At 45.0% G+C, this 27,869-nt stretch overlaps 1 protein-coding gene across 2 annotated transcripts; it reads right to left on the bottom strand.

Annotated features, from left to right (window-relative positions):
• Window positions 1–332: 332 nt before the first annotated feature.
• Window positions 333–27,869, bottom strand: mkxa (mohawk homeobox a). Of its 2 annotated transcripts, none has more exons than XM_085763420.1 (7): window positions 27,586–27,869; window positions 26,118–26,468; window positions 23,733–23,892; window positions 20,650–20,803; window positions 16,669–17,079; window positions 2,635–2,668; window positions 333–2,485 (listed from the first exon to the last, which is right to left on the bottom strand). In XM_085763420.1, the coding sequence occupies exons 2-7, from the start codon at window positions 26,291–26,293 to the stop codon at window positions 2,272–2,274; spliced, it is 1,149 nt and encodes a 382-aa protein (XP_085619546.1). In that variant the 5' UTR covers window positions 26,294–26,468; window positions 27,586–27,869; the 3' UTR covers window positions 333–2,271. The 2 variants fall into 2 exon arrangements, with proteins under 2 accessions (XP_085619546.1, XP_085619547.1); XM_085763421.1 differs by having other exon boundaries at window positions 26,118–26,465.

Raw genomic sequence — 27,869 nt, 5'->3', positions numbered from 1 at the left:
TGCGATTAGAAACACAAGGAGCACTACCCCGCAGCTACCCCGCCTGGATCAGGTGTATAAAAAACACATGTGGGAGCCCACAACCCCCACTGCATAAGCAAACAACGCCTGGGGATTGGCTAGTGCGATTCATTTCATTATACCTCCATAGGCACGCTAACAGGAATAATAATAATAACACGGTTGTCCTTCATTTCTTTGCTTTTTTCTTTTTTTTTTTTAACTTCTTATCACCTTCATGTAAAAAGCACTCAATGGAAGCTGTGAGTTTTCTGATTGAAAACCAAGAACTGTAAGTGCAGCGTTTTTTTTTTTCTTCTCCTTCTTCATCTTCTTCTTATAACAGTTTGCACATTCAAGACACATAAAAAGGTCAAAAAGTCACTTTGTGCAGCTTCACTCTCCCCGAAAAGTCCTTGACCAATAAGCACAGTCTGGGTTGTCTGAAAAAACAAACACAAAAAAAAAAACACAAAAAAAAACTGCACAATTCATGAAGGAGTGTACATTTTGACACACATAAACACAGTACCTTGAAGATATACATAAAATTAAAAAGTCGGCACAGAGAGCCAACTTCGGTTTCCCCCATAAGTCCACCAGTTTGTGAACTTGGCATCCCTCGCCGCAAACGTTTATACCATATGCACCGTACATAAAAAAAAAAAAAAAAATATTCTTTCCATTGGATGACAAAAGAAGCTCTTAATGCGGTATGGTTACGTAAAACCAAAAGTTACAAAGTTCTGAGCGAAAACAAAAAAAAACCGTCGACCACACATATACACACTCACAATAACAAATACTTTGAATGAACACTTGCTCGGGCGACAAAGAGATAATACTGAAGTGTATTTTTGAAGACAAACAACACACACACACACAAAAAAAAAAAAGCAGAGGGGGAGGAAGTGAAACTTTTAAGTCTATCCTCTCCTCTGGCTTCTTGTAAACTGTAATTTGAATGTAATGCTAAACAGCTGAGAGGGCTGAGGATCAAAAGGCTGGGGGAGCTGGTGCTGCTGGCTTGCTTTCTTTCTTTCTTTTCTTTTCTTTTCTTTTTTTTTGTCAGAACAAAAAAAAAAAGTGAAAAAGGCAACACACACACACACACACAAGGAAAAAAAAACAAAAAAACACTGATACTGCAAAGCAAAAATATCCCTTTTAGGTCATGGCATTCTTCCATTAGAACAAATAGTGTAGTGAACCCTGGTGGATCTACGTAGGAGCGTCGTCGCCGCCGCTGCTGCTGCTGCTGCTGCGTGGGAGCATGTGACTTCATTCTGGGTCCAGCTGGGTTATTTGTGCACGTTTCAGCAAACTTAAAGAGCCGCGATAAGAAAGGAATCCTTCTCCTTCGCCGCCGCCGCTGGTAGAAGTGAAATCCAAGGCTGTGATGATGATGATGATGATGATGATGATGATGAGATGTGGAGGAAAGAAAACGTTGGCTTCGCTTATCGATCTGCCGCTCGCTCGCTCACTTGCTTGCTCACGTTAGTGCAACTTATCTCCGTATCCAACAGTTTCGCGTTGGGCTGCCAGAAACAAGAGGCCGACCGAGACAAAACAGTGTTCGGTTTACAGTCAAAATGAAGACTCCAGTCAAAACAAGAACAGAGAATTAATGCTGGGCATTTTCTGCAGGGTGTGTGTGTATGTGTGTGTCTTTCTCTCTCTCCTTCTCTTTCTCTTAAGTGTGTGTGTGTTATTTGAGTTCATCAGTGCCTCAGATGGTGAGCTCATTCAGTTCTTAAGGCACAGGGCTGTTATGGTGCGTTTCCATTCACAAAAACAAATCACGAATCACGACTGTGTGACTCTAAACTTTGTAAAAAAAAAAAAATCTTCCTTCACAAATTCCAAAGAGGCAACAACTCAGTATCTCAGTTTGTGTAACTCTGCATTTTTTTTGTCTTTGTTTTTGTCTAAATAACAAAAAAAGGCACTTTGGCAAAAATACACATTTCGTAGCATAAAAAAAAAAAAAAAAAAATCAAACTCGTCCAAAAATAAGTTAACATTACAAAAGTGTCTTGTTTTTTTAAGGAAATACTGCAGTGGAACTATTATTGTCTGTCTGTTGCACTTTAACCCAGCAGAGAAACGGATGGTCAAGGCCTCTGTTGCACTTTTCTTTTTCTTTTTTTTTTCCTCAAAGACACCAATAACAACCAAAAGGAGTCCGGCGAGCTTGCTGAAACAGGAATGTTTGCTGGTTTGCATAGAGAGACGGGAGGTTGTGGAGGTGTTCGGTGACGTCAGGGGTTAATATTTCTGCATCAGCGGCACTTTAACAGTCTTGATCTCTGCTATATGGGACGACTTCTGGATGATGCAGCTGGTGGTGGTCCCCGAGACGCCGTCCTTCCCCTGCGCCAAGTTGGTCAAGGCCATGGCGGCGTTGATCTCCTTCCAGTACGTCTCGTCTTTGCCCTTCACCTTCTCCTTCTGCGCAGCTGCTACGAGGCCGCTGCCGCCGCTGTTGATCGGCAAAACATGCAGAGGGAAGAAGAAAACACAGCATGGAGGAGGGAGGGAGGGAGAGAAGGAGGACGAGGTCATTAGAGGTCAAGTTGTAACGAAGGCAACAACAAAAAAAGAAAGAGTTTGATCTGAACGTCCACTCACCTGTCACATTTACTTGATCCATGGTCTGTGGTTTCTGAAAACACAAGAAAAAGAAGAAAAAAAAAGGTTAATTTCACAGAGTTCTTCAGGGTCAATGAGGATTTATTGAAATCTCGAGGTGTGTGTGTGTGTATATGTGTACGTGTGTATGTGTGTGTACTCCACGTCCTCTCTGCAAACATGTGTTGCTCTGTTTTCTCTCTTTGCTCAGATGCTGGACAAAAGAGGACGTTTTGCAAGAAGCCGTCAGAAACAAGGTGACTAATAGGATCAAGTTGAAAGATGTTTCTTATGACTCATAAACTCCATTCTCTAATATTTTGTTCAAAAACAAATGGGCCCCGGCCAACGTAATTGAGTTGTCTGAGGAAATCAGATTGAAAATGACTGAGCGTATAAAAGACTTGAGTGGGAATGAAAAGGCAGCAAAGTGAGTCAGTGAGAGAAAGATGGATGGCTGCTCGCTTTTTTTTCTCTCCTTCTCCTTCTCCTTCTCCTTCTCCCTCTCTCTCTCTCTCTCTTCAAATGGGAGCAATCTTTATCTCATATGTGAAACATTAGCAGGGAATAGCAAAGTCATTAAACAATGAAACCAAACTTTTACTTCGGGGCAGCCGAGGGTGTTTACTTCAGAGAAAGACCATGCGCTCGCTCGCTCGTTCGTTTGGGTGTTTGTGTGTTTGTGCTGAACCTGTCCGCTCTGCCCGCCGTTCAAACACAATGACACAATAGACCTCGGCGTTTCTCATGAGGCGTTAAAAGAGACCAGACCAGAGAGCTGTCGGGATTTACAGACGCTTTCTTAAAAGTTACGCAAACACACTAAGAGTTAAGAGCCCGGGATCTTTGCAGACGGTCCGTCCTGACGAGGTAGAGCCGACTCGCCGACTTTCATCTTCCTGGGTCAAGGAAGGAATCAAGGAAGGATGGAAGGAAGGACAAAGGGAAAGTTGGGATGGAACAGATTGGGTTAATTGGGTCAAAAAGGAAGGAAGAAGTAAGGACAAAGGGAAAGAAGGAAGGAAGGAAAGAAGGAAGTGAGGGAAAAAGGATTGTGGAAAGAAGGAAGGGAAAAAGGAAGGAAAGAAAAACAGGGGAGGGAGGGAACAGATTCATTCAAGGAAGGAAGAAGAAGGAAGGAAGAAGGGAAAGAAGGGAGGGAATAGATCAGGTGAATTGGATCAGAAGAGGAAGAAAGTAAGGACAAAGGGAAGGAAGGAAGGAATGAAGGAAGGGGATAAGGATTGTGGAAAGAAGGAAGGGGAAAGGGAAGGAAAGAAAGATGGAGGGAGGGAGGGAACAGATCAGCTCAATTGGATCAAAAGAGGAAAGAAGTAAGGACGAAGGAAGGAAGGAAGGGAATAAGGATTGTGGAAATAAGGAAGGGAGAAAGGAAGGATGGAGGAAGGGAACAGATTGACCCATAAGGACGACAGGAGGGTTAAAATGTCCATTTAGCGCAAAGGTAGCGAAGAGTTCGTCCTTTACTCGACAGCGTCTACACCAGCGCGTTCCTGAGCTAACGAGAAATCTTCATTTTGCGCCGTAGCTTCATTCCCATGGTCGTTTTGAGGGACACGAGGAGGTTGCGCGAGGACACCGAGCTCGCGTTGTCACACAGACGGGCCGCAGAGACGGAAGAAGCCAAGAGCTCCAAACTCCTCTGGCGTCTGGGAGAAAAAAAAAAAAAAAAAAAAAACGAACACAAGAGTTTTACCGTTCTGCTTTGTCACCTCTAACCTCGCCAAAATCCCTCTGTCGGCTTTCCAAAGATCTGGATTCAGTGTCCAGGATTTTTTTTTTTTTGCAAGCTGCCATAAGTGCCTAATTATTCCCAATGCCTTCCTCTGTTCCTCCCTTGTTTTCTAAAAAATGTTCCCATGTAGCGTGACCCTCTCTCTCTCTCTCTCTCTCTCCCTCTCCGACGGTACCGGGACTGTGAAGGCCCCGGGGCTAATGTGGGCCTGATTATGAAATTTCCTGTAGTTTTCCCCGTTTGTTCTGTAATAGGTGTATTCCTCGGAGAGAGATAGACTTCACTCCCCTCAGTTTTCCTCTCGGCTGATCGTTCCTCGACAGGAGGAGAGAGAAAGAGGGAAAGGGAGAGAGGAATGTGCGCGCACGTGTGTGAGGGAGATGAGGACACGATAACCCACAAGTACAAAACCACAGACTGAGATTTTAGGTTTTAGTGCGTCAAAGCGTTCCAGCTAAATCCTCGCATTCTCCCCCTGTCACAACTCCACCGGGCCGCCGCTATCTCTCCCTCCCTCCCTCCCTCCCTCAATCCGCCTTTATCTTGCTTTATCAGCGGGGCCTTTTCTCCTTCATTGATATCCCTCCACTCCTTCACCTCTCGCCGCTGTGATTCCCTCTAATGCGCTCTGATCCAGGTACTCGACACTGACCATTCCCAAGCAGCGCAGCCAAAACAAATGCAATATTTCCCCTCTGTGTTTTTAATAAAAAGTGACTGTGTTATGTTCAGAGTGCTGACTTTTCAAAGCCCCTCCTGATGTTATCCGTCTCTTTTCATGTGCTTATGTCTGTCAGGTATATACTGTAGAGACACACTGAAGGCATCGTCCTCCTCGTCTCCGTCCGCTCTCTCCTCTGATTGTTGCCAGCGCTGCACGACGACGACGGATTTGGTCCTGATTAAAAAATGTGCAGCGTTCTCCATACTCACAGCAGTGCTGTGTAATTACGGGACAATTACACTGTTTTCATCTGTTGTTTATGTTCCCTCAAGACGTATTAGCTCAGTGTTTACGGCTGCGGTGCCCAGTGTGTAGATCTGTTTGGTGACAGCAGCAAAGAGGTCGAACGCGGCGACATCAAAGACCAACAACAGGCGGAAGAAAGAAAGAGAGTGTCTCGATTTGTGTGTCTGTCCATCCACAGCTTTAAGTGTTTCCAGTGTCGGTGTGTGTGTGTGTGTGTGTGTGTGTGTGTGTGTGCGCGCTCGCCACTGTCCAGATGTTGCATTCAGCGCAGACAAAACAGTGTTTTTGGATGCAGACTTGACCCGAGCCGTCCTCACTCCACCTCCACCAGGCGGTGCCCATGGGGACCCCGGACCCCAGGATTTTGGGAATGCACCACTGCATACAAAAACTCTTATTTCCAAAGCCCTGTGCCTAAAACATCTAAAACTCAGATTTTTTAAAACAAGAGTGGTGCCAAAGACTCAATAAATCACCAATAAATCACTGAGGAGCTTTTATTATTTTCTCTGTCTTTTTTCCCCCCGGTTTTTTTTTTCTTTGCTATTTTTTTTTTTTTTTTTTTACGTCTCTACTTTTTGCTACCGAACACTCAGTCCACTCCGCTGTTGCCTTTGGGCTTCGCCGACAGTGGGGTTTCACGGACCGCCAAAGGGGAAAGCTAAGAAGTCTGATGGTTTCTGGCGTCGTGCTGGAGGTCCAAAAATACTAGCTCACTTAGCATCACCGCGGGGTAATGGAGGGAGAGCAAAGAGAGGGCAAAAAAAAAAAAAACACCCTGACAAGCTTTAACAAAACTTGGTGAAAATGAGGGAAAACAAGCAGGGGCTGACAAATTACAGAGGGAATGAGGTTACACCTGTTAAGACGACTGCGGAGGAGAGCGGTTGACTATCATCATTACCATCTGGTGCTGTTGTTAGCAACATGCAACAATAAACAAGGCAGGCTCTGTTGCACAAACCGAGGGCTGGGCTGAATTAGGCAGACAAATAAACACACACACACACATACATACACAGAAACACACACACACACACACACGTTTTATACAAGTTTTACATTTCAGGCTTTTAGATGGTGGTCGAATCCACAGAGTCGGAGAGTAAGTGTCAGTTCTGAGGTCATGAATTAGTCGTCAGCAGCTTAACGACGTTCCCACGACCATAAAGGGAAACAGAGGAAAGTGTTGGTCAGACGGCGGCGCAGGTAGGAGGAGGAGGGACGGCTGGGAAGAGGAACCGTCTGAACTTCTTCTTTTTTATTTCTTTTTAAAGTAAAGTTCATGGTTGTGTTTGTGCATTAGATACAGTATGAAACGAGTTTATTAGCTTAGCTTAGCATAAAGACTGGAAGCAGAGGGAAACAGCTAGCCTGGCTCTGTCTCCGAGCAACACCTCTACAACCTCTGGGTGAAGTTTTCATGGAGTTGTGTCGTGAAACTTTTCACACGTTCAAGCTTTAGAGGTTCGTTTAGCAGATTGTTGAATTTGCTATGCTAAGCTAAGATAAGATTGATTGATTGATTGATTGATTCATGTTTTCAATCTCATCTTTACTCTTTACAAACTAAGAAAGGCAATGAGAATATTTCCCGAAATGTCAAATCATTCCTTTACGAATGTTGGTGTGAAAATCCTGAGAGCATCTTGTGTCTTCCTGTCATGTGACCGATGTTTCATACTTAAAGGTTTATAATTTGTCACTTAATTAATAATAAAACAGTTACTAATACCTGATAGATCAGATCCAGTGAGTCCAGTCATTGATAGTTCAGTTACTATAAAGTTCAGAGATGTTACGTCACCATTGGATCTGTACTCACTGGTACATGTGTAAATAATATGTAAGAAAAACACATTTTCAGCTCAGCTCAGATCAACAAAACTTTGTTAATTGAAGCTGTAGTTGTTATGTATGATGCCGTTGAAGAAATCCACTTGGTCTGAGGGTGGAAAAGGCAATAAACAGCTAAAAAGACCAAATTCATTGACAAACACCAGTCTGAGAGTTTTTGAGAGAATTATGTGGTAATAAAAAACACAAAAAACAGTTCTAAGAAATCTCAAAAGTATTGATTGGCTTATTTATCTATTAGATAAGAATTGATAGAGTCATTAGTTTTATGTTTAGTTAATCAAAATGTCTCTAAAAGTTGCTGCTGGGCAAAAGATCAGACAGAGTTTAGTTTGACGGGAATGAGACGATTATCCTAGCACTGGAGAAAAAGTCTGAGTTGGACACACACACACACACACACACACACACACACACACACACACACACACACACACACACACAGACTAAAACCGAGGAAATGATCTAAGCTGATTTCCCTTTAAGCACCTGATGAGAACCAGAGTGGTGTTGCAGCCTCGACAATCTGCTCGCCGCTGACCTGTGCAACCGCAGCTCAGGTCGAGATGAGAGCGGATCAGAGTCGTTCCGCCGCCTCGTTGTTTTCTGACGCAGCCGCCGAGGGGATGAGTCAGGACTTTAACTGTCAACACAGGTGAGTCATAACGCTGAGGTGCACGATCCTGCAGCCAAATACTAACTGCACCTCCAGCAGCGCCCTGCAGCCGCCTGCGTTGTGACAACTCGGGGTCAGTGACTGTTCAGACATGTGACGGCGTCTCGGAGCCAAAACCTTTTTGGTTTCTGTACAAAACAGGAAATGACCAACGCTTCAGGCCATTCACACTGACGTCTACTGATGCTATCTTCGCTCTGACACCGACCCAAGCCACAGCAATGAGCGCGAGGTGCGACAAAAGGCTCCCCAGACCTATCGTTAATACACTTCCTAAATGATCTGTGCTTTTTATAATGTCAGGAAGGGTCTGTAAATGAAGTTAGAGATGCCTTGGCACCCTGCTGCCTCCTCCTCTGCCAACGGCTGCGTCTATATTACCCCTCCCCTCCTCTCCCATCCATTCCTCTCTCCCTCTCTCTCCCTCTTTCTCTCTCCTTCTGTGTCTCTACGGGTGGTGAAAAGTCTGAGTCTGAGACTCCAAAGAACCAAACTGTCAATTCCACTCACTTCGCCAAAGACATCATACACGGCGTGAATTTAATGCCTTCTCCGTTTGCCTTGACAACGCTTTCATCACTTTAAAAAAAAACAACACTGAATAATTAGCTCTTATGCTGCTAAAGAGAACACATGCACAGCAGCGACACGGCCAGACAGATACTGAGCCTCTGCCCAGAGAAATGACTCTTCCCATCCGCTGCTGCTGCTTTTCTTTTTCTGTGTGACTTTTTTTTTTTTTTTCCGTGTCTGCCCGGCAGATGACACACTGGTGTGGCTGCGGTCGGGGCAGATAACCAAGAGCCAGCGATGAGGATTGCCTTGTGTCGTCTTGCTAGATGGAGAAATAATAACAGTGTTTCAGATGTTTAAACGCTGCCAGGTTGTCATTGTGTTTACGAGTGCCAGTAAACAGAGTGTAATCAGGGCCCCAGTAAATCAGCCAAAATGAGATGAGCGTCTCGACAGGGAAGTAAATACGTTGTCATGGCAAGTGTGTCTTCTCTATATATACATATATGTGTGTGTGTGTGTCATGCAAAAACAACAAGAACACAAAAAGACATAAAAAATAAGGAGGAAGAGACAACCGAGGCTCGTGATGAGCGGAGATCAGGGGTTGAGGATCTGGCGTGACAACAGATGATCGCATGAAAATGAAGATTGAGAAGGAGACGGGGCGATAACATCTGAGGATCAGACGGCTCATAACTTCAAACGCTGACTTCATGACAGCGGGGACACGTCGCTCGCTGATGATGAACAGATGAGCCCGTTATCACAACAGGTACCAGGGTTAGACATAACAGGCCACACCCATCTCATCTCCTCTCATCTCATCTCATCACAGCAGCAGCAGCATCTTCCACAGGGGAGAGGGGAGGGGGGGAGTGAATGGCTGTTGTTAGTAGCGGTGCACGAGAAAAAAAAAGGAAAAAAGAGGCAAAAAAAACCACGAGTAAACATTATTTGGATTTTTAAGTGTTTTCATGTGCCCAAAAATATCCTTTTTTTCGGGAGCTGGAGGCCAAATGATATGTTTGCGCTGCGCTGCACTGCATCATTATGTTGCAATTCTTCTCAGTGGTGGGTTGTTGAATTGCCCTCTCACACTCCTGGGGGATTTTCTGAGTGTGTGTGTGTTCCATGTGTGTCCTCGCTGGGTCACACCTCTGCTCTCTCATTAAACCTCACCCATCGCTCCCTCTCTCTCTCCCTTTCTCTCCCTTTCTCTCCGTCCCGTGGGAACACAATGGAGGCCCATTGTTCTAGACACGGCTCTGTCTTTTTAAAAATGGAAACAATTTGTGTTTTATACAGACCAGGGCAGCGCGGCTCGGTTTCCCCCGACTAGGCAGGCAGCTGTGCTTTCTGAATCTGATGACCCGATTGTGTGTGTGTGTGTGTGTGTGTGTGTGTGTATGTGTGTGTGTGTGTGTGTGCATCCTAAAAAGCTTTTGGCATGCTGATGATTTAAAAACGATCAGGTTGAGAGGGCTCAGTCATTATTCTGCACTTCTATGTTAGGGAGCTGTGTATAAACAAGTGTCTGCGTCCATGTTTGTGCGTTGACACTTCTCCGCAGGATGATGCTCCATCATCATCATCTCCATCATCATCATCATCATCATCATCATCATCCTCCTGCTGCTGCTGCTTCTCCGCTCGCCTCACACCCAGCCTCTGTTTAGTGGTCGGAAGCCAATATCTCATCTTCCACTGACAGAGGTTCACCATCAGGGTTTTTTCTGCTTCTTTTTCACCCTCTCTCTTTCTCTCTCTGTGTCTTTTTTATCCACCTTTCCATCTGCATGAAGCTGCACCACAGCTCGATGCCAGGATTATACTCCACCTCTGCCAACTCCCGCTCGTTCCCACCGTTGCGAGCGAGCAAGCGAGCGGCCACACCCTTGGAGGACACTTCCCAGCTCCATCACTCGGAGACTGCACAGAGCCTCTATGTGTCGTATCATCTGTGTCGCCGCCGTTATCCGACACTGAAACATTACTGCAAGAATAACTTTTTAAAAAAATCTCTCAAATGCTCCAAGCTGCACAGAAACGGTCCCTTTGTTTATAACCATCCGTCCAGAAACAAAGAGGGAAACAATTAAACCTGTCAGTTTCTGTAGCTGCAGGTAACGTTGCATGTGCATGAGCTGTGTGCACGTGCAGATCACTGAGATAATTTGTTTTGAACGATGTTTGTACTAAAACCTCAACAGACCATCTTCTCTTTATACATGAAGAATAATATAATCCTCAGTCAACATCTGTGCATCACTTCACCTCAACTTTTCAACTCTCTCCTGTGAACATAAATCGAAACACAAGGGAAGTGACTGCAGTTTCATTTGTGCCCTTCAGCAGTGAAATATTAGACTGTAATTGTCCTTTTTTTTTATTCATTTCAATGCATTTTTAATGACGTTTCACCACATTAAAGAGGCAATATTGATGTAAACGACATTTATACATTTATGAAAATAAAAGAACTGGTTTTGAAATTGTTATTAAAAACCTTATTAAGAGCTAAATGTGGGACCCTGTTGTTGTTTGAACTAAGATACAAAAACAAACTCGATTCTTAATCACTGCTTATTATAACTTCAATATTTATCTGTGGATTGCACAGTAAAAGCCTGATGACGTCTTTTTTTTTCCATAGTCACTGCGAAGGAGCCAATATAATGTCAGTTCATGTTGCATTATTGCTGCTATTTTATAAATATCACATTTTTTACATAACAGTTGGTTTTGTCAGTTTTCAAAATAAAGGTCTGGAAAGTTTGGGAGCCACTGGTCTGCAGCTGGTAGTGATGTCTCTGGATTAGGACAGTGAATTTGGAGAGACGACTATTTCTCTCCCTCTCTCTCTCTTCTCTCTCTCTGCTGTTGAAGCTTTTCAAAGGAAATTTTTCAATACTCTGAGGAGCAGAAATAAAATCCTCATCATCTCCATCGCTCTGGCAAGGAGGCAGAAGAAAAGAAAACGATCTCCACGGCCAGACGACACCATGAGTAAGTGCAAAAAAAGCTATATTTTTTTGTAATTTGGGTGAACTTTGCCTTCACGGTGGTTTAATTGTTTGTCCCACTCGATCCCCGAGTCCAAGTCCGACGTCTGAAAACAGCCACTTAGCGTGAGGCCAGACCAGCTGCCCTCGAGCTGGCAGGCCTTCCTATCTTTATGAGAAGAAATTCAAGAAGTTACGCACACTTATGCACACACTCATTTCTTCCAACCACACTCTCTGTGTCTCTTAGTCACTGCCACCATGTTGTCTTTCTTCTCCCAACAGGCCACTGCTGGAGAAACTCAACTCTAGACCTGGATGGAGCAAGTGCCTCCCCTCTCCTCCTCCTCCTCCTCCTCCTCCTCTCTGCATCCCCTCCACACTGATTCCTGAAGCTCAACCTGAATCCAGTGAGTCTTGGCAGAAGCCGCCGACTTGGAACAACATCCCCAACATCCTCCTCTCCTCTGTCTTCCCTCTCTCCTTTCCTATGAATCGGTGGAAAGACCAGATTGCAGCCAGTTAATCCACATCTCTGGATTCCAGAGAAGTGGAGTCCTCATAGCCTCAGCCTTCAGCGCCTTGGAGCGGTTCATGGTCGCAGAGCGGCCCCCGTGTTGAGCATTATCTACGGTAAATTACCCCACGTGTCATCAGTCAGCAAACGTGACATCAGAGCCTTAAATCAGCCACGATGCTGCACCAGCGCCGCTCCATAAATCATCGCAGTTGAGGAGGAAACAAAAGAGGCAATAGCGTTAAAGCAAATCCACTATATCTTGTTAGTCAAAATATAAAAACAGCCAAGATAGAAATCTCTATTTTATCATGAACAACCCTCACGTCTTTCTATCTTTATACCTCCAGAAGAGAAATCCAAACATTCTTCTTCTTTTCCACATTAAGACAACTTTTCTTCCATTCACCTGGACGACTCCACGGCTCCTTAAGTGCCACTAAACTCTCCAGGATTCAATAACTGTCTGGCGCCCGCTGCAACCTAATTTGAAAGGCCCTTAGGATCTCAGCTGCTGCTGTCAGACGCTGCTGTTTTCATTGAACACATTTCTGAGAAACTATGTGTTACACTGCACCTGACTCAGACATAAGCTGCTTTACTGCTGCGCTGTATGTCCAAAAAAGACCCTGGCTTCCTTATGTGTTGATGAAAAACGCCATAAACACTAATAGCAGCAGACAAAAAAGTAAATAATTAGACCGTTTGGTTTCGTCAGGGTTGAGCACATAAATCGTGAGCGCAGCCTCGCCAGACACTCTTATGCTCTCTGCAGGATGAACGGTAATGACGTTGGTGATCCCTTCACTTTGTTCAGCGCGTTGGGTTTAAACCCAAATACCTGCAAAACTAATGATCTTCCCATCGGCCTCAACTGGCCTTTGCATTTCTTATTAAATGTGTGAGCACCACTAGCCATGTTTATACTGCAGGATGTTACTGAAACAGAGCCGCTAGCCCGGCTGCTCTTGTTAAAACTGCAGTGGGAGTTAACGTGCGGCTCGGAAACAATGGAGTCTGCACGGAAAAACAATAAAGTTGGCTTCTGAAATTATTTTTAGTCACGAGCTAGAAGTAGATTTAAAATATAACAATAAATGTTTGATGAACTGTCAGCGAGTTTTATCCAAGTGTTCTCAGCTTATTTTTACATCAAACGCCACAATTAAAGTGAGATTTGAGGCTTTGACTCAGATGTTTGAACGAGGTCCGGGTGGATTTCCATGAATGAACGAGTTAATTTATTCAATCTAATAACTTTAATGAGCCTCTAACATCATAATGCAATGCAACAGTTGAAAATCTTCAGCTTTAGCATGCTAACATCCAAGTGTTAGCATTTAGCCAAGATGGCTGCAGATCCAACTCTGCTGTCTTAATTTAATAGATGCGCTTTTTTTTTTTTCCTTTTTTTTTTTGAAGGAGGTGCATTATAAAAATCAAATGATTGGAAACTCGCTGGTGGCAGCTGACTTGCTTTCAGCTATCTGTACTTTTCCACATCAATAAGAGACTTTGGCAGGAGCGCTGCATTCACCATCAGGCTACTGTGCTCAGCTGTAACCAGAGTCCATAAAGGAGAGAACCTGAGAAAACGTAGCCCTGTCAAGCTCGCGTAAAACGTCTGACCGAGATCTCTTAGTCTCCGTCCGCAGAAACGTTGGGAGTTATTTGGCGTATAATGATCTATATGATATCAGACGGGGCGAAATCTGGTACTGAGCAAGAAGAAAAACATTCAGCCAGATTCCTGCCATTTAATATCCCATTAAAGGGTAATTTGGCATGAAACCCCTGGCATGTGTGATGGAATTCTCCTGCTCCTTGTGTTCAATGAAATTCCCCACAGGCTTTGGCCTGTAGGTGTGTGTGCATGTGGCTGTTTGTACTGGATGTGTGTGTGTGCTTGTATGAAGCCTGTGAATGGTACATGAGTGTGTATGTGTGTGTGTGTGTGTGTGTGTGTGTGTGTCCTTTCAAGCCGGCAGAAGTTTAGTTTTCCACTGGGGTAAATCTACACTCTCCATCTCCTGCCACGTCTGACTGCCCTCTGTAGTCACAGATAACACTGTGGGCTCAGGCCGCGCTGCACAACGGCCAACTGGCCCATTAATGGACTTTTGGCCAATCGCATCATGGTTGCCAGGCACGCCACTGGCTGCTTTGACCAATCACGACTGTTGCTTCACGGGCAGGAATTCGGCAAAAGGAACGAGCCAAGAGACATCGTTTGTGCTCTTTCTGTCGAGTTCAAATTCTTTTCCTCCTTTCTGCCTGAAAATGTCAGACGTTTGTCACTGTCAGGGAAAAACTAGGGGGAACGTTCAGAGAGCTTAAGTCTGATTTATTCTGTCTGTTTTTCTCTGTGTACCTGATATAAGTACAGATTTATGTGAAATCTACTACTCTGGGAAACATTTTTCTCATATTATAAAAACACAATAAAACTATTTGTGCAGAGGAATGTGTTCACTACGAAAGTATCTGGACTGTGCAGCCGAGGAAATGATGCAAACCCGAAGCTTAAAGCCATCCCTCTCTCCGTCTCCCTCTTTCATTCTGCTCCCCACGTCTGCGTCGGGCGGCTTCGGCGTCGGCGGCGAGATCAGGTGTGGAATTAAAATTTCATTTTCTCGACTTTTCTTTGTTGCGTTTCTTTTTCGAGCGGGCGATCGGAGCGCAGGGCCCCAGCAGGTGTTCGATCCCATGAGTCAACACGGCTTCAGAGAAGTTTCCATGTGTGGACTCAGAAAGCTTCTCTTGCATGTAACAGAGTAACACTTCTGTAAAGGTGCCAGAGCCCCGAGAAATCCGAGAGGGAGACGCCGGTGCCAAGAAATTATATTAACCATAGAGATAAAATAGTTACTCTCTATTAAAAACAGCACGCCGGCCAGGTGAATTAATCTTTTTTCTGGGATTTCTCTTATTAAAATCTGGTAGAGGGGGAGTTATAAGTCTCTCTTGGTCCATCCATCTCTTTCTTTCCTTCTCCATCTGTGAGACCCAGCAGGTGCTTCGCTGTGAAAAAACCTGACGTTCGTTCAGGTCACAGGGTTTCGAGTGTTTTGATCAGGACGACTGTAACGTCGCGGTCGCTGATGCATTTTATACAAACCCAGCACACACACACACACACATGCAGACGAACAGACACACACTCCACCCTCCATCACGCTCGAGATAATATGAAACACATTTGTCCATACGAAGAGCTCTGAATGAAACAATAAAAGCTGCTCCTCCCCCACACAAAGCCAGCCCTCCCCTCCTCCTCCCTCCTCCTCCTTTCCTCTTCCTCCATCACTCCGTCACCTTCACCTTCAGATCCGGCCCCTCCGGGGACGCCGTCCACGCTCGGCAGAAAAGTGAAAACATCACTATCGCCTATGAAGTGAACAAAGGGCCAGTGTTCTCAGCTGAAGAAGACCGAGCCGACGCTGATTGTTCACAGCTCAGACGAGTTGTGAAGCGAGACACTGTTATAGCAAACTGTGATTCACACTGAACTCACACTGCAGAGTCGGTGCAACAGGTTTCTAATGCATCCTGGGAACTCTGTACTATACTAACTGCATGTTTCTACAGTATATGACTTAAAATACAAATATAAAGTTGGAACTGATGTCAAGTTAATAAAACGTGTGTTTATAATAAATCAATAATGAATAATAAGCTGATTCTGGTGTTTTGCAGTAACTGCAGAATCATTTTTGCAACTTAAAAGCCACATTTAATACATTTTATTATGTTTAGTTTGTTTTTTATTCACTTTCCAGTGTTAAATCTTGTCAGAGATGAAGCCCCTTCCAGTAAAGACGCCCTAAATAAAAACACGTGAGAGCACCAAAGTCTGTTGGGCGACATTTTTTAAAGGATTATTTCCTTTCAGAGACTTTCGTTTCTGCCCATTTGTGCCAAAAACTCAATATGTTCCCAGAGTGGAACATATTGTGCTCACCAATGTGAAAACAGGCAGAGAAACAGTTTAATCATGAGTTGTTGTTTTTTTTTTTTTTTGGAGGACAACGAGGACGTTACACCTTCAACTCTGCACTGACGTGGAGGCGACAGCGAACCAGGCGACGCTCAGTGGTTTTTGTACGTGAAAGACTTGAAGCTTGAACTTGAAAAAGGAACGCAAGCTTCTCTGTTTGACGCACACTCTGATGTCTGCTGACACACAAACACGGTCCGGCTCGCGCAGCAGGACCTCATGGCAGATCAAAGAGCTGCCAAACAGTAGCATGAAAGTGAGCATGTTCCACATGGCCTTGTTGTGTCTGGCCCCGGCCCGGTCAGAGGAGCTGGCTGAGGGGGAATTCCTCCTCTGCTCAGCTGGAGGGGCCCGAGTGTTTACGCGAGTGTGTGAAGTGACAATACAGGAGTGTGTGTGTGTGGGTTTATAAGACACGCTTACAGTCTCGCTTAAATCTAATAGATTTAAGGCCGGGGCCCTCGTAACTGCATCTCCATTTCAGGAGTCGGAGGAACCACATTTAGCAACACAAACCCCATATTAAGAGAGAGTGGTGGGGAGGTGGGAGAAAACAGTGTAGTATGGCAGAGGGAGGGAGGGAGGGAGGGAGGGAGACAGGCAGAGCGGCAGACAGTTGGAAATAACACCACCAGCTGCAGGAATTAAAACAAAATGTGCAGATGGAGGGGGACGAAAAAAGAACAAAAGTGAAGGATGTCGTGTGTGCGAGGGGAAAGAATGCAAGAAATGTGGCTCCTTACCAGCCCGATAAACAAAGTTCGCCTCGGCCTCGGAGGAGGACGGCGACAGCAGCTCGTCGTCGTACTCGTTGGAGCTGAAGGAGCCGGAGTGGTTCCTCTTGCGAGCGTCCATGACGGCGTTGGCCACCATGACGTGGCGCAGCGAGTCGTTCAGGTAGCGGTGCAGCAGGCTGCTCTTGTACTTGGGCGGAGACACGTAGTCCTCGGCCAACGAGGCGGCTTCGGCGGCCGAGCGCAGCCCCGCGCCCATGCCCATGCCCATGCCCATGCTCATCCCCATGCCCATGCCCATGCCCATGCCCACCATGGACATGCCCACCATGGACGAGCCCTCCTTCTTGATGACGCTCTGGTACATGGGCTTGGTGAGGTCCTCGGGGCCGCTCTGTGTCCTCTGAGGGTTGTCACCATCTGCCAGTACAAACGTCACAAAGATTCAGAGGTTTAGTGTTTTAAAAGCTGGCTGAAAAGCAGTCAAAATTGCACTCACTTCTAATTTTAACTGATTTACTGCACTTAACGTACTTTACAGTGTAAAGCATTGCCACTATAGCACTTCATTCTACCTCTTTGTCTCTGTGCTCTGTTTTGTATGTCAGGTTTTTGTTTTGTTGCCTGTTTTTGTTCCCTGTGCTTGTGCTGTGTCTGTTTTACTTCATCTGTCCATATTGTGTCTTATTCTATGTCTGTCTTGTTTACGTGTGTCTTGTCTAATTGTAATGAAATCTTTTCTACAGTATGTAAACTGCCAGAGGACAGTGGGTGAAAATGAGCTATTTGCCAACTCCGGTACATTTACGTTGGGCTTTTTCCTTTCTCTTTTCCTTAAAAAGAGAAAAGAGCTGATGTTATTAATGTACATTGTCCTTGTTAAATAAATAAATTAAACTAAACTAATCTTCCAGAGCCAAGATCATGTTATCCTGTTTTTAACCTTCAACACTTCTGTGTTTTTTAAATATGCATATTTTATGAGTTGTTTCACTTTTTAAACTTTTGATTTGAGTGCTACAAAAACATTCTGCACCTGGTGTGTCACATCTGTGCATGTGGGTGCTTCTTGATAACTGATATACTTAATGCACAAGTACAAACTGTTGCTCACTGAGCGATAACCTGATAACGACATGTACGGTTATTATCATCTATATAATTCAATAAACGTTGTTCCTGGATGTTATTTCCATTCAAATGTAAAAAAATACTCCTTCCAGTCAGCGTTAATGTTCGTCTCTAGCTTTTAACGACCGTCCACTTCTCTTCTCTGCGCTGCTTTCTCCTCCGTCCCCGCTCTGAGTCAGCGCGAGGTGACTCGTAGCTAATCTTCGATCTAAATACCAGGGCAGGGGAGATTTCCACCTGGCACTCCTGCCCTCGTGTTGGCATCGCCTCAAGAGCCGCGAGCCGGGGCCAAGCCCTTAAAGACACATTACCAAACCGTAACGGATGGCAGTCGATTTCCGCTCCATCTTAAGCTCGTTGCCCCAGCTCTATTCCCCCTGCAGAAATAAATAATTTCCAGGGTGCTCTGCAGCTGAGGAGATTGAAATAAAGCACGGGTCCCTACCTGATGAAAGAGGTGGAAGGGGGGAGGTGGGGGTGGAGGGGGGAGAAAGATAAAACACCGGACTGAAAAACCAGATATCCTCTGGCGAGGAGGGAAATCAGGGAGAAGTTCGCTGCAGATACTGTCCCTGCCAAGACTGTAATTTTGTAATTTGGGCAGGTTGGACATTTGATTCAGTCTGGGCCAAATTAAAATTATAGCTCCCACATATCAGAAACACATGGAGGTAAAGAACTTGCCCTCCTCCTCCTCCTCCTCCTCCTCCTCCTCCTCCTCCTCCTCCTGTGCTGTCTGAGTCAGAAATGAACAAACCCTCAGCATCTCCTCTGAAACCACACGATCAGATTGTCATTATAATCCCCTGACAGAGTCATTTTACATCAAACTGTGCAGCTCTTCACACTTCAACACAAGAACGCCCTTTTTTCTTTTTTTTTTTACAGAAAACAACACATTCTCTCTTGGACTTTTTGCAAACAAGCTGGACCATTTCAGGACAGCACACCGGGTTAGCTGGGTCAGGTCTGGCCCCATAAATAGGAACAAAAGCACAGGCATAAAAACATAATGGAGGGCCTTTCAGCGCGTGGGTCAGGCGCGGGAGCAGGCTGCGGACAGCTTCATAACCATTATGTGACAGGGGGAAGAGTCAGGGAGATATACAGAGCCTCCGGTGGTACAGTGGCCTGTGGCGGACACAATGCAAACACCATGCGCACATTCCTGTGTCGGCCGCACGCTCGGCTTCTCCTCCTCAAAAATTTAATTAGAGATCAGCGACACCGCAGCGTTCCTCCTCTCTGTTCATCCTCGCACTGCGTGACTATGTGTGTTTTATTTATTTTGTTTTGTTTTTATGTTTCCTGACCATGTTTTCTGCGCCGTCAGTGAGAAAAAGAAGAAGTGGAAGAAGGAGGAGGAGGAGGAGGCCATCATCCCCCTCCATTGGAAATCAGCGTGTGTTTGCAGTAAATACACAGGCTGACATAGAGCTACTCATTTCAGATTGTAGGCTGGAGGAGAGAGGTTGGCTCAGCGGGGTGTCTTAATGACAGCGTGCCGCGGCCCGCCTGCCTCCGTGTCTCCCGGCTGGGTCGCACACTCGCCAATTATATACTGTGTAGACCCAGAACATGACTCTGCATAGCATCAGCCCGCTTTAGGTGCTGCTGCAGGACCAGGACGGCCCATAATGCTGCAGGAGGATGATGTCAGGACTTTCCCTTTACTGGTGGAGAGTATGGGACCGGTTTATAATGGAAGTAATGGAGACATTAAGACGTGATATCTCTGAAAAGATCATCCATCAGGCTTGATGCATGGAGCAGCCGCACAAATGGAAAAGTTTCCCCCTCCGGTGCTTTAACGCACCGTGCTGCACCTATGTTAAATCTCGCCAATCAAACAAATTGAATGACTTTCAAAAAATTCGACATATAGATTCAAGGATATTGCTGCAGCTTTTTTTTTTTTTTGCTTTTATCCAGAGGAACTCCAGACGTGCTCGGTTACCATTACAACGATGGAGGGCAAGGGTCACAGACAAAATCCAGACAACTAACTCTACACTGTTTGTTCTTCTGCTGCATTAACTTCTATTGAGCTGTAAAACAAAAACGAACTTGAATCGGCCTGGTAATCCTGCTGCATACTGGATAATCCTGCACCTTTCAGCCTGATGTGACTCAGGTTTGTCTCATGTCAAATAGTTTAAACCCTAACTGTGATTTATACCATGCAATTGGCCAATACAGAGCAGCAGTGTTTATTTATTTAACATTACAAAGTGGCTGGACACGTATGAGGCAGGTGACAGTCTGCAGGTCTACAGTAAGTGATGGTGTCCTTGGTGAACTGCAGCGAGGACAGCAGCAGCAGCAGGGAGCCGGAGGTTATTTGTGTGTCACCAATAAAAACATAAAAAGCTTCGCAATGAGAACAACAGGAATTTCAGACGATAAAGAGAAAGAGAGAAAGAGAGAGACACAGACAGCTTGTGTCTGAGAGAGAGAAAGAGAAAGAGAAAGAGAGAGAGTTACGTAATGTCACAATTCAGTATCTCACTCTTATGAAGTTGGGGGACTTTAAAGAGACAGGACACCGATGAAAAAGTGAGAGGTCAGACTCGTCTCTAACCTAAAATTCCCACAATGCAACTCTATAACCTCCTGATGTTGTGATCAGACAGTTCCTTTGTTTACGTTGCCCTTTGGAAACACTGATTCCTGTTTGACTAGTGGACCGTCACTGACGTCACCGTCCAAACAGTGGGTGTGAGTGAGTTAATTAAACAACTAAATGTCTGAGACTTTCTTTGAGCTCCGACTCTAATTTTAAATCCTCCACAGTACGAAGCAGAGCAGACGGACGTGATGAGGTGTTGGTGAGTTGGTGTTGGTGCGTATCGGTCGTACCTTCTGAGCAGCTGTCGTCGCTGCTCACACTGAGTCTCTCTGCGTTGCCCTGAACGTATTTGTTGTAGAGTTTGATCCGGAGCGCCCAGCTCAGGTCCGGCTGCCTCACTGTGTTCTTCAGTCGCCTCCTGGCATTCGCAAACCAGTTGGAGACCTGAGAGAGAGAGAGAAAGACAGAAAGAGAGAGAGAGGAATAGAAGGAAGTGGGAGCGCACAGCAAATAGAAACATATGTTATTGTTTTGAATCCAAACATCTCCACATCCATAGCAAAACAAAGACTATCCTTTATGAAAACGTCTGCTCTCCGCCCGCCGTCACTCTCATTCAGAAAAGCCAGCGAGGGCCGAGGCAGGAGACAGAAACAGAGTCAGGTTGCAGAGCTGCTCCGACTGAAACCGAGCTTTAAGAAACATCCCAGACGCTCCGGAGAGACACGCCGGCATGCATCTTTTCTGTATCAACCCCACACAGACACATTTAACACCCTCCACATGCCGGACGGCCAGCGAACGCAACGTTTCATTAACTAATGTTCCGACCGAGATGTACGTCCCCCCCGTGCTTATTCTGGACTCGCACAGACGCCCTTGAATAATACATTTTTTCCAACACTGTCTTCAAGATGCAATAAAAAAGACACTTGAGCTGGCGCTCCTCCTTTCACTGGGAAGGGAGACCATTAGATGTTATACTAGAATAACTTTTCATGCTCAATAGATTTCAAGCGGCTTATGGAGGGGCTGGGACCGGGGCCTTATGCTAGAGTACTTATTTTTCTGATCCTCTCTTTCAGTATCGTGTTTCTCGTTAACTAAGACCATCCCACATCCCTTTGTCTTGAGCCCAGCGCTGTGGCACTCCAGGGGAAGGCGGCATCTCGTACATGTGGCTTTGGCCGGAGGGGAGGCGAGGCGAGGTGAGACGAGGCGACGCATGGGACGGCTCGCTAATGAGGACTGGAGGAAAGATGGCTGTCAATGGGGTGAGAGGAAACAGAGAGGAGGGAGGAAGAAGAAAGAGGAGGAGGAGAAGGAGGAGGTGGAGGATGGCACGTCTGCTCCAGTGACACCAACAGAGAGGAGGAGGAGGAGGAAGAAGCCAAACCAGCTCCTTCACCCGTGGCCTGTCTGCACTGTGTGTACCGTAGAGGAGACGGCATGCAGGCACGGCGAGGGATTTCAGTGGCGATGGAGAGATGGCAGCGACTCATTAAAGAAACAGTCCACAATATTTACACGGAAAAACGGAGACGCTTTGCTAAAACATGACAGATTTAGTTGCTTCGAACACCTGGTGCCAGGTGGGTGTTTGCAGGGGAAAACTGCACAGGACGTGATGCGTGCTACATTTCTGGCAGCAGCGGCAGCATCAGTGGTTTGTTTGGACCAAACAGTGGAAGAACTGGGTAGTTTCTTTAACCCTCCCCTTAAACAGGACGGAGGGGAAAGAAAAGAGTGCCACCTATTGCTGCAGCAAAGTGAAAAACCAAGAAATATCACATTTACAAATCTAAAAAAATAGTGGAAAAAGCTGCATGAGGAAGTAACACCAGAATATTTTGAACATTTTTGTCCTTTTCTGTTGCTCAGCTCTTTGGTTTATCATCTGATCTCCTCAGCAAGACAAACTTTTAAGCAGAAAATCAATGGATGAGTTTAAAAAAAAAACTAAAAAAAACCCTGCAGATTCCCCAAGAAGATTTTTCACGTTGGAAAATGTGATGAAAACAATTTACCTGCTCGTCATCGCTCTCACTCAATTTCAAGAAATCTTCCACTGACCTTTGACACTGCTGCTGCTGCTGCTGCTATTTGAATGTGTGCTTGTTCCTATGTGTGTGTGTGTGTGTGTGTGTGTGCATGTGTGTGTGTTCGCAGCTCGGCATCCCACTGTCCAACACAAAGCATTCCTCTGCACTCTTGCTCGCGCTCACCAAAACAAACAGCTCCATCAGGCCCCCGAAATGAGAACCAGATTAAGCGTCGTGGCCGGCGGCCCGAGAAAAAAAAAAAAAAAAAAAAAAGCTGCCGCAGACTTTCTGAGGCCGTATCAGTGACCTTGTCAGCCAGATGATACTGTACATACACACAGCTGAACGCGCCAGACACGAAACACACTCGCATTCACCGCAGGGTTTTCCTCGAAGTGGTCACTTGGTCGAGCCGTCCACTCTGCTCCGGTGTTATCAGCAGAGGGTGCAAGAGAACTTAAACACCGGGTTTAGTGCAACTACAGCTGCTGTCGATCAGTGGTTCACTCATTTATTATTTTATTTCCTCGTGAAATTCTGAATGATTTGAGTAAACCAGTAAAATAATATAAGAAACCAACCAGCCCTGCTGTGTAGACATGTGTTTTCTCCTGCCCTGCCTCTATTCATGTCAAGTTTTCACATAATTATGAAGCCAAAAATGAATTAAGAATAAAATTTAAAAAAACAAGGGGGTCCAGTGGAACATCACAGGTGATTTCCAAGAAGAGGAGGAAGAGGAAGAAGAAATAGGAGGACTTGTGTTTCTCTTCTACACTTTGTTCAAATAGGAAAAGAGAATAACTTTTGTGTTGCAGATGAAATATGACAAGAGCTGACAGGTGGTAATTACTTTTTAAGGAGTCATAACTCAAAGAGTCACAGTCACAGGGAGAGACAGGACTGCAAATTTAATTTATGACTTCAAGTTTCATGTTGCTGTGAAATAGAATAAAACAAAAAAAAAAGGAAAGGAGACGAAGGAGGAGGAGGAGGAGGAGGGGGGATGTAACTGCCAACTGCAGCATTTGGAAGAAAAGTAGAATTAACAGTTCACCACTGCATGAGTGTTGTAAAATAAACAGTTCAAGATGTAAAAACACTTTCTCCTAATTGCAAATGCAAGTTAAAATCCAGCTTTTCAGAGCTGATTACAGAGACACAAAACCACAGAAATCAAATCTGACTTTTCCCCTCACCCATCATGAACACTCAATAAAGCCCCTCCCTGCTTTTCACATATTCACCATCGCTCCTTCTTTTCTCCTTCTTCTCCTTTAAAAAAAAAAAAAGTATTATCATAAGCCGGCGGCGGTGTGAAGTGAACTCACCTGGACCAGGGTCATCTGTGAGCCGAGGGCCAGCAGGATTTTCTCTGTCTTGGTGGGGTAGGGGTTGTCTCGGTGCTTGTAGAGCCACTGTTTGAGGGGCCGCGCCATGTCCTGCAGAGCCTGACGCTTGTGTCGCACTTTGCCGCCGCTGGGACGACCCCTGTGGAGAAGCAGGTAGAGTCATGTTCAGCCAGATGGTTAAAAAAAAACAAAAAAAAAACACCACAGGAAGCTTTTAGTGCAGGATGTAGATTATAAAGACGTAAATACACAGATTGGAGGCGATTTATAGAAGAAGAGATATAAAATAAATACACATGCAGGATATAAGATAATATATCACAAGAATTCAATCCAGTTTCTACTTTTTCTTTCTCTAAACTGAGTTCAAATCTGGTTTTATACAAAAAAGAAAACCCAGCAGCTCCAGGATCATGTTGTTTATTGAAGTGAACCAACACTGTTGCACAGCTGTGAGAGGCGACCGGCGTGTTGTCTGAATTAGCAAGTCATGACACATGGAGCGAACATTCAACACACCGTGCAATTTTCACACCCAAAGCACTGCAATTAGACCGGGACACGTCAGATTAAAGCAGAGAGAGAGGCCGAGGGCAGACGGCAGAGAGAGAGAGAGAGTAAGGGAGAGAGAAATGGAGGCTCGTGGTTCATTTTTCATTGTGTTCCCCCCTCCACAAAAACCACCAACACGTTGCAATGAAACAAACAAAAACAATTTTTTGCTCGGGGTGCGAGATTTGAAACGTTTTTGACACCCAGGAGGAGTTTGGGATGGGACTGGACTGGGAGAACAATGTAAACCGGGGTCAAAGCAGCCTTCAACACAAGGGACTGGCAAAGAAAATTAAATTATAGCTACTCCTGGTTTTGACCCTGACGGAGAGAAAGCTGTGACACATTGTCCAGAGGAGGAGGAGGCTATAAAAAAACATCACGGGTGGAGACGGCGGGTGTAAATATCCAAGAAAAAGAGTCAGAGAGAAAGAGAAACCAGCTCTGCAGCTCTGATGTCAGTGGTGCAACACATAATAAAAGCATGAAATTCATGAATGAGAAACACGGATGAACTAAAGGAGGATTCAACTTCATCTCTCAGCTGAGGTGCGTTTGTTCTCCTGAGCGGTGCAGGACCTGCTCTCACCTGTGGCTCCATCCAGGTTTTCTGAACCTGTAGATGTCAGTGTGGTGCTGCTGCTGTGCTGCTGCTGCTGCTGCTGCTGCTGCTGCTGCTTCTCCCTTTATCTCACCAAAAAGCTCCATTGACTGCAGATGTAACATATTTTAGTCTAACCTCAAGTCTGCCTGAGGTCCATGTTCTACAAATATTTTCCTTGTAATCTAGATCGGTATGAACATCCTTAAGGACATTTTTTACTCCGTGTTCTGAACTTTGGATTTCTTAAACACTCACAGACACACACACAAGTGCACCCACCCACACACCTTTTTAATAATCTAATGTTCCTCATTAGCCCTGATGTTTCCTTAGAAGAGACACTTTACAGTCACAAAAGTTCAATAATTCATGATGTTCTTGAACCTTCCTGTGCCCCAGTGAGGCATAAACACTCAGCATCAGACAGGACTTTTCTTACACCTGCTCCCTGTCACAGGAAAAACTAAATAAAAAAACCTCCACATTGCACTGGATCCTAAATGTGATCGACTCGACCACACAGAGAGTTGAAGGACGAATTTCTATATTGGAAACAGATGGAGACCTCTAAGTAGACACGCTACTGAACACGGTTGACCTACTTATTAATTTTAAGATTAGGTGTTAACATCAACACCTCAGTGAAGACCAGACTGGGTTTAAAAATATTAATTCCCTGATCCATCAGATCTTATTGCACTAAATAATAATTTTAAAAAAAGAAAAAGAAAAAGAAAAAGCCACATGAAAAACTGGAACAGTGAATTGTGTGTTTCAGCCTTGAGGTGTAAAGTGCAAGTAGTTTTCCACATGTAAACGTCACTCCATCTGGATCTTTCATCCGCGCGTAAATTTATGATTTTGGTGCGTAAATTGCCACTTGAGCTGCACAGCTACAGAATTAACAACACTAACCCAACGAGGATCATCCATCACCACCAATAACACATCATTAACCAGTATCTACGGATTGTTGCGGCCCATTTAGAGCTTTATATTCCATAATCTGCCTTAATTACGCGTAAAGAGCTGAGGAGAGATAACCACAGAAGAACAACCAGTAAAACCCCCAGGGGAGCTTCCCCGGGACTCCAGTTAGTATCCACATGTTAATACAAGCCACACATGCTGCGTTAAACTCGGCGGCTCGAGACAGAGAGAGGGAAAGAGATAGAAAGGGGGAGAAGGAGAGAGGGAGCTCCACATACCCGCTGCGCCTGTGCCTGATGGCCTGGTTGTCTCTGATGGCCTGGTTGCTGGAGAGGAGGTCTGGATGTTGCCCGTCGATGACTTCTAGGTAGTTTCTGCTGCTCATCTCCACCTCCTTCGCCTTCTCCTCGAACAGGACCTGGCTGCTCAGCTTGTTAAACACTATGGTGTTCATCTTTGGCCACACACACAGTAGTCCTTCCAGTATGGTATCTGATGCTGCGATGAGGTTTTTTTCTTCTTTCTTTCTTTTAAATAATTATAATAATAAAAAATAAAGAAAAAGTAAAAAAAGAAAAAAAGAAAAAGAAAATCTCCTCGGATTTGGTCACAGTGTCCCCGCGTCGCTCCTGTGGAACAAGTGCGAATAGGATATTTTACCAAAAAAGGTGCAGTGGAGAGAAAAATCAAGTCCGGACAAGAATCTAATATCAGAAAAAAAAACAACACACACTTCTGGTGTGAATTATAATGTGATGGCTTCAGTGTGTTGTGTATATGTGTGTATGTGTGTGTGTGTGTGATTAGCCTGCTCATACAAACAGAGGCTGCAGACCATCCTCAGCTAAAACGGTCCATGCGTAACTGCGCTGCTGTTGATGTGTCATTATGAACTCACTCTGTGCAAAACATTTACATCTGAGGCTGAATTTCACTAAATTATCTATACGAGACCTCACAGAGCAATAAGTTTAATAAGTGTTTATTTCATGGTGCAGGTATTTTTCTTTTCAGCTGGGACAAAACCTTTCATTCAACTTCAAATCTGATTTTTCTTCTTTTGAACTTTATTTAATGTGGTTTCTATAAACGCCTGTGAGAACAGAGGGTTTACTACTGTTCAGTCAGTCTGCAGCTCGGGTTTTGGACCGTAAACACTTGATTCTGGGTGAAAAAGAAGAAAAAGAAAAAAGAAAATGTAAAAAGTGAAGCGTGAATATTTCTGCCCTTCCTCCAGAGCTGCGCTGCGGTCCGCTTCGTCGCTATAAATCCTGGACGGTTTATTTTGGTTGGTGCTCTCCCGGTTTTAATGCAAAGCAAACAAACCCTGCAGACTCACAAATGTCACTTTCTGTTTTTCTCCTCTTCAATTAAAAAAAAAAAAAAAAAATCAGATCCTCTCTCTCTCCCTCTGTGTCTGTCGCTCATCCTGATGCGCTTTACCATCCTCAGCAGCAGCAGCTTGGTGCCAAATATGTAAAGCACCATGTTATCAGAGATGGAATAAACTGAAATGTATGGATTTTTAATCTATATGTATATTATATATCATTTAAATGGGTGTATATGTGAAGCAGCCACAGAGCAGGATGATACACAGTCTGAGTCCTGTTCATTCAAAGTGCAGTAAACAGGCAGTGGAGCACTTTACATCCCTGCTCCAAACTTTTAATAACCTGCACATATCGGTCCGCTCCTAAAATAAAACAATAGCCCAGTGTGAGTGAGTGTGTGTCGGTGAGTTACCTGTCCCGGGCCCCTGCTGCGTCTCCTCTCTGTTGTGTGTAACAATAATCCTGTTTCCAGTCGCCCATTCCCTGCTCACATGTTCCTGTCCTGAGATCCTGAGCTCAAACCACACGGACCGCCGTCTCCTCCTCCGCTTTATCCAGCGGCCTGCGCTGCACCGCCCGGGACTCTGAATATCTCACCCTGCTCATGTTTCCTAGCTCACAGCCCGAGCCTGCGAACATACTGTCGATGGTTTACGCCGGTTCTGGGGCCGCGGCCAGCGCAGGGAGGGAGGGAGG

This window comes from Trachurus japonicus, chromosome 20 (assembly GCF_045865225.1).
Source record: "Trachurus japonicus isolate A0001 chromosome 20, Traja_1.0".
NCBI classification, from domain to species: domain Eukaryota; kingdom Metazoa; phylum Chordata; class Actinopteri; order Carangiformes; family Carangidae; genus Trachurus; species Trachurus japonicus.
This window is presented reverse-complemented; position numbering and strand designations above follow the sequence as displayed.